General features: G+C 45.1%; 1 protein-coding gene across 1 annotated transcript in view; it reads left to right on the plus strand.

The window, feature by feature from the left end:
• Positions 1-1,632: 1,632 nt before the first annotated feature.
• The window catches only part of LOXL4 (lysyl oxidase like 4), a 214,332-nt gene continuing 202,818 nt past the window's right edge, over positions 1,633-13,146 (plus strand). Inside the window, exons 1-2 of the mRNA XM_073552740.1 lie at positions 1,633-1,906; positions 10,423-10,592. Of these exons, the coding sequence (XP_073408841.1) occupies positions 1,633-1,906; positions 10,423-10,592 (444 nt within the window). The remainder of the gene's footprint in view (positions 1,907-10,422; positions 10,593-13,146) is intronic.

Raw genomic sequence — 13,146 nt, forward strand, 5'->3', positions numbered from 1 at the left:
CCGTTTCGCTCAACTCTAGTTTCCAATGCTTTGCTCACATACTTATTACCTTGTCCTTTACACGATCCCTTAAAGGGGGTTATCTCACTGCTAAAAACCCACTTTAAGTCTCCATACAAATTAGATAGCTGTTGACCATACAATCTTTTGTAGGACAGATATCTCCTCCTGACTTCTGCACACACACTTGGCTGAGTTTAGCTGACTTTAGTCTAATGTGTATGGGGGCCTTTACAAATTAAAGGGAAGATTTATCAGAAAATGACCTATTGTTTAAATCAGGTTTTTGTGTCTTATGTATTTTTAGATAAATGTTGGCAATTTTTTTTTTTTTTTTTAATATCACAATCTTTATTGAAAAATAAATAATAGTACTCTTGCAATTTTCACACTGGCTCCTGGGACTTTTATAGACCCATACATAATGTTCTTTCAGGAAGAATTTTCAAGAGACTCATTATCATCAGAGGCAGGATACAATGACAAGTAGTACACAGCTGATGGCACTGGATTCACCATCAATCACAATAAGCCATATCATAGCTCACTTCTTCCCCCTCCCAGTGACCTTTGCACATGCTCATTAGCTGCTTTAGTACAAAAGATATTGTGAGAGTCTGTTCATTCATTGTGGCTAATGTACATGTACATTTTCTGAACAATATGAAATATGGATCAAAAAAGTCTCAGTCGCCGATGTGAAAAGAATCTGTTATTTTTTATACAGACTGTCTTAGGTAAAAAAAAAAAATGGCAAAAGTTTTTATAAAATCCATTTAACATTTAAGCCTGATTTTAAACAATTATTTTCTGATTATAACTTCCCTTTAAGTCTGTTGATCTCTGTTGAGGACCTGAGACCCTTGATTATTTTAAATTATGGAAGTTAGTATTAATATCCACTCCAGGGGAGATAAAGTATTACATGGTGCTCATTTAAATACCGGTAAGTCATGCCTCCTTGAAAAAAGGTGCGATCTGCTAGATTCCCGAAAATGTTGTAAAATCTCCCACGTGGCACAATGTTTCCTGAAAACTTTAATATGCAAATTGTCTCTTCAGAGAGGAAGAGGACTAGAACTCCAGTTCCACCATTACCTTAAGTCATGTGATAAGGCTCGTTAAAGGGTCAACATTGACTTTTTAGGATTGCTACTTCCAATAGATGTCACTAGAGTTCTAGTTTTCTTCCTCTCTGAAACCACAATTTGCATATTTAATTTCCCAGAGGAGCATTGTAAGACTTAAAAGTCTCCTCACCTTGGCATGCCAGGCTTGACATGTCACTCTCCTCAAGGAGAAACGTTACCCCTTGGATCCCGGACTGAAACTTTCTGGAATGAAGAACTTTTGGAATGTTGTTTGTGCAGACGCCGCACTACAGGATATCCTGCGCGACCTCTTCCAAAAGTTGTCACGTATAAAATATTGACACTAGGTGAAAACTTTATGAAAAAGTTGAAAAACTCAGGACCTAATATTAATAGACAAAATAGTTTGGATATCACAGTCAATAGCAAACCAAAGATCTAGTGGCTGCGATGTTATATTTTTATTTATTACGATTCATTTTCTTCTTTTTGTTCATAGGTGCAAATTCCAAAATCCTTCATCCACTATTCCCTGTGAGCCATGGAAGTGTCCCAGCTCATATTATTATTTATTATATCGCTGGTAGATTTATGCTGGCAACAGCTCCAAGCAGGGGCACCACAAATCCAGCTGAGATTGGCCGGGACGTCGAGGGTCCCTAATGAAGGCCGCCTGGAGGTTCTGTATAATGGTCAATGGGGCAGTGTATGCGATGACGACTTCAACATAGAAGTGGCTCATGTGATCTGCAAGCAGCTGGGCTTTGAACTGGCCATGAATTGGGCACATAGTGCAAAATATGGACAAGGAGAAGGTAAATGCATCATTTATATCAAATGATAATACAAACTAACCTTATAATTAGAAGTGCGTATCTACAGTGGGGAAAAAAAGTATTTAGTCAGTCAGCAATAGTGCAAGTTCCACAACTTAAAAAGATGAGAGGCGTCTGTAATTTACATCATAGGTAGACCTCAACTATGGGAGACAAACTGAGAAAAAAAAATCCAGAAAATCACATTGTCTGTTTTTTTTTTTCATTTTATTTGCATATTATGGTGGAATTATCAGTGGTCTTGTATGTCTTCCATTTTCTAATTATTGCTCCCACAGTTGATTTCTTCACTCCAAGCTGGTTGGCTATTGCAGATTCAGTCTTCCCAGCCTGGTGCAGGGCTACAATTTTGTTTCTGGTGTCCTTTGACAGCTCTTTGGTCTTCACCATAGTGGAGTTTGGAGTCAGACTGTTTGAGGGTGTGCACAGGTGTCTTTTTATACTGATAACAAGTTTAAACAGGTGCCATTACTACAGGTAATGAGTGGAGGAAAGAGGATACTCTTAAAGAAGAAGTTACAGGTCTGTGAGAGACAGAAATCTTGATTGCTTGTTTCTGACCAAATACTTATTTTCCACCATAATATGCAAATAAAATGAAAAAAAAACAGACAATGTGATTTTCTGGATTTTTTTTTCTCAGTTTGTCTCCCATAGTTGAGGTCTACCTATGATGTAAATTACAGACGCCTCTCATCTTTTTAAGTGGTGGAACTTGCACTATTGCTGACTGACTAAATACTTTTTTTCCCCACTGTACATATTATACATATGAGAGGTAAGAACTAGGGTGCATCTACCATAAAGGTAAAACATGTGTCTGTTATGGATCTACTAGATGTTGGAGGCCTGCTCCTTTTATAAGGGTCGTCGGCTAACACCCTCCGGTAATTGCTGAGAATAAAACGGTTCAACTCCTAGGATGCAACGGTCAATAGAAACTGCATCATCTAAGGGGTTAGACAGAGGAGTAAAATGCAACCTGTCCCATCCCTTCCTTACAAGAAATGTGTCTGACTTCTAGACCCTGAATACCCCCATACATATTAGACTAATGTTGGCTGAACCCACCAATCAATCTAAAGTGTATGGGGCATCCAAACCCTTACTCAACAGATAAGGTCAGGGAAGAGAAGCATCCAGCATGTTGTATTCTCATTGTCCAATCGTTTTGCTCTCTCGGAAATAAGCAGTCGCCAGAAGAATCTGGCAGAGGCTTTCTCATAGAAAACAAAAGAGCTCTCGGCCAGAAGAGTGTTCCTGTGTATGAAGGATTTGCTGAATCAACTGTTGGCCAATAGCTATTTAATGAGTATTTGGGACTTAATGTCAGCACTCAGCAGGCACCTTTTATGGCTTTAACTTCATTAATAATTTGCACCCTTTTTTAAGTATAACAAGATACAAGTGTCCATCAGCAGACTAAATATAATGTCACACTTAAAGTGGACCCATCGCTAGGTCAAAAGCAGACAGTTGTTGCTCTTGTTTTATTCCCGCTTTTCCTGAGAATTTTGTTTTTTTTTTCAAATCTGAAATATGGTTCTAAAAATATGGGTCTGTTTATTTAGTGCTTGTTTTTATGATCTTTACAAAGGGGTCGGGGCTTACAGAGTACGGTGCACAGAAGCATAAAGACACGCCCCAGAGGATCCTGTGACCCACGCCCCATACATCATAGAAATTATCACTAAATAAAAAGGCCCATATCTATGAAACCAAAAGGCGAGTTTTAAAAAAAAAGTAAAAAATGGATTACACAGAGGAACAATGGGAATAAAACAATAACAAAAACTGGCCACTTATGACCTGGTGACAGGTCGTCTTTAAAAGACATGGGAAATTTTAGGACATTTTTTAATTAAATATATAAATAATTTTATTAAAAATGTGCTACATTTAGAATCTGGATAAAATTTGCTTTATTGTCTTGCAGTAAATAAAAAGGGTTGAACATCCAACACAAGGAGTAATATTAAAATCCCAAAACGTTATAGTGTCTTTATCAAATACGTATTAGATAAAGTTTTGGGCTTTGAACGTTACCTTTGGTGCTAGATGAACAATTCTTGGAACGCTCAGGAGCATAATACAGGATGGAACCCAGGATTGAATACAGCATAAGTAATGTAATGTATGTACACAGTGACCAGCAGAATAGTGAGTGCAGCTCTGGAGTATAATACTGGATGTAACTCAGGATCAGTAATGTAATGTATGTACACAGTGACTGCACCAGCAGAATAGTGAGTGCAGCTCTGGAGTATAATACAGGATGTAACTCAGGATCAGTAATGTAATGTATGTACACAGTGACTGCACCAGCAGAATAGTGAGTGCAGCTCTGGAGTATAATACAGGATGTAACTCAGGATCAGTAATGTATGTACACAGTGACGGCACCAGCAGAATAGTGAGTGCAGCTCTGGAGTATAATACAGGATGTAACTCAGGATCAGTAATGTAATGTATGTACACAGTGACTTCACCAGCAGAATAGTGAGTGCAGCTCTGGAGTATAAAACAGGATGTAACTCAGGATCAGTAATGTAATGTATGTACACAGTGACTGCACCAGCAGAATAGTGAGTGCAGCTCTGGAGTATAATACAGGATGTAACTCAGGATCAGTAATATAATGTACAGTATGTACACAGTGACCAGCAGAATAGTGAGTGCAGCTCTGGAGTGTAATACATGACGTAGGGGGTACACGTGATTCATGTGAGTCCCACGTAATCGCCTATTTAACCCTTAACTTGTAAAATCTTACTTCACCTATAAACCCTCCCCTTTACAAATAAAAACAAGAGACTTTAACTAGCTTCTTGTCCACTCAGTGGAGGTACGTGAAATGGTTCCCCTACAAGATGGCTGATCCCCTGTATCAAGCCCTACACCCCACCTCTAACTCCTCCTTCCCCCATGCCCTTCACCCTTTCAGCACCCAAGCCCCCCCTATTAACCCTGAAATGCCTTCCAAACATTAAGGCTCACTAAAATTCACATGTTACCCCGTCATGCCGGCCTCCCTTGATGGCCGGGGGCTCCGTACGGCCTCACTAGATAAGTAATATAATATATAAAAAATAGTTGCTTATTATTTGTGTCAATCAATGGCTTAGAATGGAAATATGAAGAAACAGAGAGGGAGAATTGTGAAATATCTAAGGACTGTGATAAAACACTCCGGGATCGCCTTTGCTGGGGTCAAAGGTCACGTGCAGTCAGCATGAAACTCAGGCGCAGAGCGGGGATTCGTGTATAACTGACCCTGGGTCAGGTTTATTAACGGTGAAAGCAATGCAAAAGGAAATAAAACATAAAACAAATCCTTGCCTGTCCGGCACTAACTAAACAATGGACAACCTAACTACCAACTGGCGGGCTTCTCCCGTCCAGCCAAACCACAGTTGCAGTGGGCACTGCTTCCACTCACGTGTGTGTCTCTCACACAGACAGGCTCTCTGTGTTCCCAGGCTGAGACACTCACACAACCACCTTGCATCCTTATATATCCACCTCCCATTATCCATTAGTAAGCAGGTGCGATACTGACCAGACTAGGCCACATAGGAAAGGAATCTGGGCGAGATATACCTGCCCTCATCCACCATTCCCACATGATTCTCACATATCCCCCCCTTCTGCTCAGACCACTCTGGTCGAGCAATGACACCCGCCAAACAGTGCACTCGGGACAGGGCATCTGCATTCCCCATCTGTACCCCTGGGCGGTGCTCCACCGTAAAAGTGTAGGCCTGCAGGGAAAGGAACCACCGGGTCACCCGGCTATTCCGTTCCTTGTTCAAGTGCATCCACTTGAGAGGGGCATGGTCAGTGATCAGCCTGAACTTTCGGCCCACCAGGTAATATTTGAGGGCCTCTAGAGCCCACTTAATGGCTAGGCACTCTTTTTCCACGACTGCATACCTTTGCTCGTGTTTATTCAGCTTCCTGCTGAGATAGAGGACTGGGTGTTCCACTCCGTCCCTCACTTGTGAGAGTACGGCCCCGATACCGGTATCAGAGGCATCCGTTTGTACCACAAACTCGCTGCGGAAGTCTGGAGTCACCAGTACGGGCTGAGAGCAAAGTGCCCGTTTTAGGCTATGGAAGGCTTCTTCAGCCGCTAAACTCCATTTAATCATGACGGAGTCTTTCCCTTTTGTAAGATCCGTCAGGGGGGTAGCGATGGCTGCAAAATTGGGTATGAACCGGCGATAATAACCGGCGATCCCCAGGAAGGCTTGCACCTGCTTCTTGTTGACAGGTTGTGGCCAGTCCTGAACCGCCTGAATCTTATCAACCTGGGGTTTAACAACACCCCTCCCAATTACATACCCCAAATACCGGGCTTCTTCTAGCCCGATGTGACATTTCTTGGGGTTCGCGGTTAGACCTGCCTCCCACAGGTCGTCAATCACAGCTTGTACTTTCTGGAGATGAGTCTCCCAGTCCAAGCTGTAAATGACAATGTCGTCCAAATAGGCCGAAGCGTACTGCCTATGTGGCCTCAGGACTCGATCCATCAGTCTCTGGAAGGTCGCTGGTGCTCCGTGCAGTCCAAACGGCATATACACATACTGAAATAGACCTTCTGGGGTAGCAAATGCCGTCTTTTCTCTGGCAGCCTCCTCCAGAGGGATCTGCCAATACCCCTTTGTTAGGTCTAGCGTCGTAATATACCGAGCTTTTCCTAACCGATCTATTAACTCATCGACCCGGGGCATAGGGTAGGCATCAAATTTTGAGACCGCATTCAGTTTCCTGAAGTCATTACAGAACCGGATGGTGCCGTCTGGTTTAGGAATTAGCACAATCGGGCTGGACCACGCACTGTGCGATTCCTCAATGACTCCTAACTCTAACATTGCCTTCACTTCTCGGGAAACGGTTTCACGGCGCGCTTCCGGGATTCGGTAGGGCTTTACGTGAACTGTGACACCAGGTTCCGTTACGATGTCATGTTTCATTAGCATAGTCTGCCCGGGTTTTTCTGAGAAAAACTTTTGGTTGTGAAGTAGAAACTGCCTGACTTCCGTCTTTTGCCGCTCCGAGAGAGTCTCTGTAACCCGTACCTCCGGTACGGTATGCGAGCAGACAGGACGGGCCAGCTCCGCTGACAAGGCAGACCGATCCTTCCAGGGCTTTATCAGATTTACATGATAAATCTGCTCAGGTTTCCGTTTACCTGCCTGGTATACTTTGTAGTTTACTTCACCAACTCTTTCCTTGATCTCAAAGGGGCCCTGCCACTTTGCCAGGAACTTACTGTCCACCGTGGGGACCAGGATCAACACCCTATCTCCGGGTGCAAACATACGGATCTTGGCGCCCCTATCATAAATTCTTTTTTGGGCTCCTTGAGCCCGTATCATGTGTTCTTTGACGATAGGCATAACAGCCGCAATACGGTCCTGCATTTGTGTGACGTGATCTATCACTGTTTTAAATGGAGTGACCTGACCCTCCCAGGTTTCTTTTGCAATGTCTAACAGTCCGCGAGGACGTCGGGCGTACAATAACTCGAAAGGCGAGAATCCCGTGGAAGACTGGGGTACTTCCCTGATGGCAAAAAGCAAATACGGAAGTAAATAGTCCCAGTTCTTCCCATCCTTGTCTATCACCTTTCTCAGCATCTGCTTCAGAGTTTTATTGAACCGTTCGACCAACCCGTCTGTTTGAGGGTGATACACGGATGTGCGTAACGGTTCGATTTGTAACAATCGGCAGAGCTCCTTCATTATCCTGGACATAAAGGGGGTCCCCTGGTCGGTGAGTATCTGTTTTGGTATACCGACCCGACTAAACACATGCACCAGCTCCTTGGCAATCGTCTTGGTGGCCGTGTTACGCAAAGGGATGGCCTCCGGGTAACGAGTGGCATAATCCAAGATGACCAGGATATGTTGGTGTCCACGTGCAGACCGTGGAAGGGGCCCAACTAAATCCATCCCAATCCTCTCAAACGGGACTTCAATAATAGGTAGGGGTACCAAAGGGCTACAGAACCGGGGCTTAGGTGCAGAGGCTTGGCAGTCAGGACAAGACTCGCAATATACACGAATATCGTGATGCATGCCTGGCCAAACAAAACAGTGTAATATCCTTTCGGTGGTTTTCTGGACTCCCAGGTGACCTCCCATCACATGTCCGTGGGCCAGGTCCAGGACCTGCCGCCGGTAGGGTTTTGGCACGACTAATAGTTGCACCGTATCTTCCCCCTTTTTCTCTATCTGATAGAGTAAATCATTCTCCAGAACCATGTAAGGATATGCCAGCCTAGAGCCAGGTTCTACGGGCACCCCATTTATCACTTTCACATTTGTCCTAGCCTGAGAAAGGGTAGGATCCTTTATTTGCTCGCTTTGGAAGTCATCTTTCTGAACTTCTAAATCCGGCAAACGGGGAGGTGGACGGCTGTCAGCCTCCTCCTCTTCCCCGGTCTCCTCATTATCACCCGCCATGACTGAAAACGGGAACTGCAGGTCATTTCCCGCAGACTCTTCCCCCGAGTCTTCCAGGGAGACCTCTTCCAGGGGTTCGGGACCCACACGCTCCCTGGGAGAAGAATCATGTACACTATTACCCGAGGGCATCAACTGATTCTCCCACAATTGCCAGAAGTGGGGAAAATCCCGGCCCAGGATAACATCATGCAATAACGCCGGGACGAGTCCCACTTTATGTTGCACAGACCCATAGGAAGTTGTAATGCATATGACTGTGGTGAGGTACGAACAGGTGTCTCCATGCACACACGTTACAGAGAATTTGTCTGATGGCCCAGTCGGGGCTGGCACCAGACTGGCCTTCACCAGAGTCACCACACTTCCCGAGTCTAACAATGCCACCACATTTTTGCCATCAACAGTTAAATCACACAAGTGTTTTTCCACATCCTTTTGACCGGCATTCACACTCACTACCCGTGCAACCATAGACATGCGGTTTTTAAAGTCTGTGACGTCGCACTGCATGGGTTCAGTAGTGACCGGACAGTTCGCAGCAATATGTCCCATCTCTTGGCAGCGGAAACACCTAACGGGCCCCTTGCTTAGACCATAGTTCGTTACTCTCGGCCTCGCAGTGCGGGCAGTCCCGTTTTCCTCCCCCACTGTCTTAGGGATTTTTCCATCTCCCCTACTCCCTGGAACAGTCTTACCGGTTCCACGTGGAGACGATGAAGAACGAGGTGGGGTAGCGTCGTCTCGGAGTCCTTCCGCCACGGAGTAACGTTCAACCAGATCCACCAGTTGATCTGCCGTCGTAGGATTTCCATGGCTTACCCACTTCCTCAGGGCTGGCGGTAGAGCTCTCAGGTACTTGTCCAGGACGACTCTCTGGATTATCTCTGGCGCTGTCAACACCTCGGGTTGTAGCCACTTCTTCGTCACGTGGATCAGGTCGAACATCTGGGACCGCGGTGGTTTATCCGGCTGATAAGTCCATTGATGCACTCTCTGTGCCCGGACAGCGGTCGTCACTCCCAGCCGGGCCAAGATCTCGGCTTTCAATTTGTCAAAGTCCTGCGCAGCTTCAGGTTCCAGGTCATAATACGCCTTTTGGGCCTCACCGGAAAGAAACGGGGCAATCAGGCCGGCCCATCGTGCCTTCGGCCATTTTTCTCGCACCGCCGTCCGTTCAAACGTGGTCAGGTATGCCTCGACGTCATCATCAGGCGTCATTTTCTGCCAGTACCGACTCACGTGAATCACTCTCGACTCGGCTTCCAGGTTAAGCTCAGGTAAGCTTGCCAAGCGCTGCGCCACCTGCTGGAGAAGCGAACGATCGGTAGCTGTCATGTCCACCAACTCCTTCAGCTGGGCCATCATCACCCGATTAGCTTCTTGCTGGACGGCGGTGGACTGTACCAGCGCTTTCACCACGTCCTCCATGCTCATGCTTGCAACGTGATGCACGCATTCTCCACCACAATGTGATAAAACACTCCGGGATCGCCTTTGCTGGGGTCAAAGGTCACGTGCAGTCAGCATCAAACTCAGGCGCAGAGCTGGGATTCGTGTGTATAACTGACCCTGGGTCAGGTTTATTAACGGTGAAAGCAATGCAAAAGGAAATAAAACATAAAACAAATCCTTGCCTGTCCGGCACTAACTAAACAATGGACAACCTAACTACCAACTGGCGGGCTTCTCCCGTCCAGCCAAACCACAGTTGCAGTGGGCACTGCTTCCACTCACGTGTGTGTCTCTCACACAGACAGGCTCTCTGTGTTCCCAGGCTGAGACACTCACACAACCACCTTGCATCCTTATATATCCACCTCCCATTATCCATTAGTAAGCAGGTGCGATACTGACCAGACTAGGCCACATAGGAAAGGAATCTGGGCGAGATATACCTGCCCTCATCCACCATTCCCACATGATTCTCACAGGACATATGATATTATACAGGTGTAGAAGTTACTATGTATAGATTACAGTATATAGGAGATGCTAAGAATGGCTCTCTCTTTTCTGTTTCAGGTCCCATCTGGCTGGATAACATCCGCTGCTCCGGTGCTGAGAGCTCTCTGGCAGAATGTGAATCTAACGGCTGGGGTGTCACGGACTGCAAGCATTCTGAGGATGTTGGCATCCTGTGTTCAGCTACTCGGCTGAGACCATCGGAAGTGCCCCAAGCCATCGCTGCACAGGTAAGCAGCGCACAGCGAACACGACTAATGGCCACCAATTCTCTGCAAAAGTAGTACTGAAAAAATACAGGCCCACCTGATGCGTGCCGTCTGGTATCAGTCATGACCTTTCTGCCCACAGGAGTATTTAGATGTAATTTGATTAAGGGACAGTTAGGAATGATGGAAATCACCTCTGTATCGTATCTAGTGCAAATATACAGGTGCTTCTCACAAAATTAGAATATAATCAAAAAGTGAATTTATTTGAGTTCTTCAATACAAAAAGTGAAACTCATATATTACATAGAAGCATTACACACAGAGTGATCTATTTCATGTGTTTATTTATGTTAATGTTGATGATTATGGCTTACAGTCAATGAAAACCCAAAAGTCATTATCTCAGTAAATTAGAATAATTAACAAAAAACATGTCTTCCTAAGCATTTAAAAAGGTCCTTTAGTCTGTTTCAATAGGCTCCACAATCATGGGGAAGACTGCGGACTTGACAGATGTCCAGAAGGCAGTCTGTTATGAATGAGTCACTGAGGAGGAAAAAACAAAAAGCAAGCTAAGCCCAGAAAACCGGAGAGGTTGGTAACTAGCGGATTGCAGACCCCTGATCCTATCCACAATAACTAGCAGTAGCCGTGGAGCGTCCCTACGGTGGTCCTAGACGCCTCGTCACGGCCGGAGAACTAAATAAGCCTAAAGAAAGAAAGGGAAAATCTAAACTGCCCCAGAGCAGACCCCAAAGCAATACACAGCCCCCAACATGTATTGTCGGTGAAACAAGATGAAAACACAGACACAGGTAGAAAGATAGGCTGAGCAAACGATGGGGCCCTCGCTAACTAGAAAGGACAGGAAAGAAAAGCTGCTGTCTGCAATCACGCAAAAAACCCTGCCAAAAAGAATGTCCAACACATCTGATAGAAAAAGGCCCTGAAGTCGCTAGACTTCAAATCACTATATCAGCACTCTGGTATATTCTGAAGACAGAGCAAAGAGATCAACTGATCAGAGACAAAATGGGGATTCAGCCCAGTCCCAGCCAGGGCTGGCTGAACACAAAAACTAAGTAAACCAGAAAAAAACTCATATGAACAATAGCAGAGAAAATTTAGCTTTAGGAAGGCAGGAACCAAACTGGAAACCAGAGCCACAGTCAGGAAAAATCACCCGCAAGAAACTAGGGAGTCAGCTGCCTTAAATTCAATCAGAAACTCCTGATGGCCAATTGCAGTCCTCTTCCTCAGGTGGCCGGTCTCTGCCATTTAGATCAGCTTCATTACCTCCCTTCACCAACAGAGGGAATCCAGATAGAGAACTCACTACTCTGTCAGCACAGCCAGCTCCATAACCCTCACCAGAAGCAAACCCGAAAATGAGCTCACAACAGTACCCCCCCTTGAAGAGGGGTCACCGAACCCTCATCGACGCCACCGGGACGATCAGGATGGGCCCGATGAAAAGCACGAACCAATCTATCGGCATGAATATCAGAGACAGAGACCCAAGAATTGTCCTTCTGGCCATAACCCTTTCACTTGACCAAATACTGGAGACTCCGTCTAGCCAGACGAGAATCCAGTATTTTCTCTACCTCATATTCCTCATTACCTTCAACCAATACAGAGTCAGGAGGTGCAGCCATAGGAACTACTGGCTCAACAAATCTCTTCAACAACGACTTATGAAACATGTTATGGATCTTAAACGTAACAGGAAGAGCCAATCGAAAAGAAACCGGATTAAGAATCTCCAAAATCTTGTAAGGTCCAATAAATCTTGGCTTGAACTTTGGATAAGCCACCTTCATAGAAATATTCTTTGATGACAACCAAACCATATCACCCACTTTAAACCGGGGACCAATGGTCCTATGCCGTTAGAAAACCGCTGGGCCTTTTCCTGAGAGAGAAACAAATTATCCACTACTTGGTCCCAAATCTGCTGCATTCTCTCTACCACAGTGTCAACACCTGGGCAGGCTGAAGATTCCACTTGCCCTGAAGAAAATCGAGGATGAAACCCAAAGTTACAGAAAAAAGGCGACATCAAGGTGGCAGAACTAGCTGTATTATTTAAAGCGAATTCGGCCAAGGGCAAAAATGAAACCCAATCTTCCTGATCAGCAGATATAAAACATCTCAAATAGGACTCCAAAGTCTGGTTTGCTCTTTCCGTATGCCCATTGGTCTGAGGGCGAAACGCAGAGGAGAAGGACAACTGAATTCCCAGCTTGGAACAAAAGGCTTTCCAGAATCTGGAAACAAACTGAACTATTCTCAGGAATCCCATGCAACCGAACAACCTGTTGTAAAAACAAGGGTACCAACTCTGAGGAAGATGGCAACTTTGGGAGTGGTACAAGATGGACCATCTTAGAGAATCTATCACAAATCACCCAGATAACAGTCATTCTCTGAGAGACAGGAAGATCAGAAATAAAATCCATTGAAATATGGGTCCATGGCCTCTTAGGCACCGGCAAGGGCATCAACAACCCCCTAGAGCGAGAACAGGGTTTAGACCGGGAACAAGTCCCACAGGACTGCACAAAATTCC

This window comes from Dendrobates tinctorius, unplaced genomic scaffold (genome assembly GCF_039654945.1).
Source record: "Dendrobates tinctorius isolate UK_male_01 unplaced genomic scaffold, ASM3965494v1 ptg000196l, whole genome shotgun sequence".
NCBI classification, from domain to species: domain Eukaryota; kingdom Metazoa; phylum Chordata; class Amphibia; order Anura; family Dendrobatidae; genus Dendrobates; species Dendrobates tinctorius.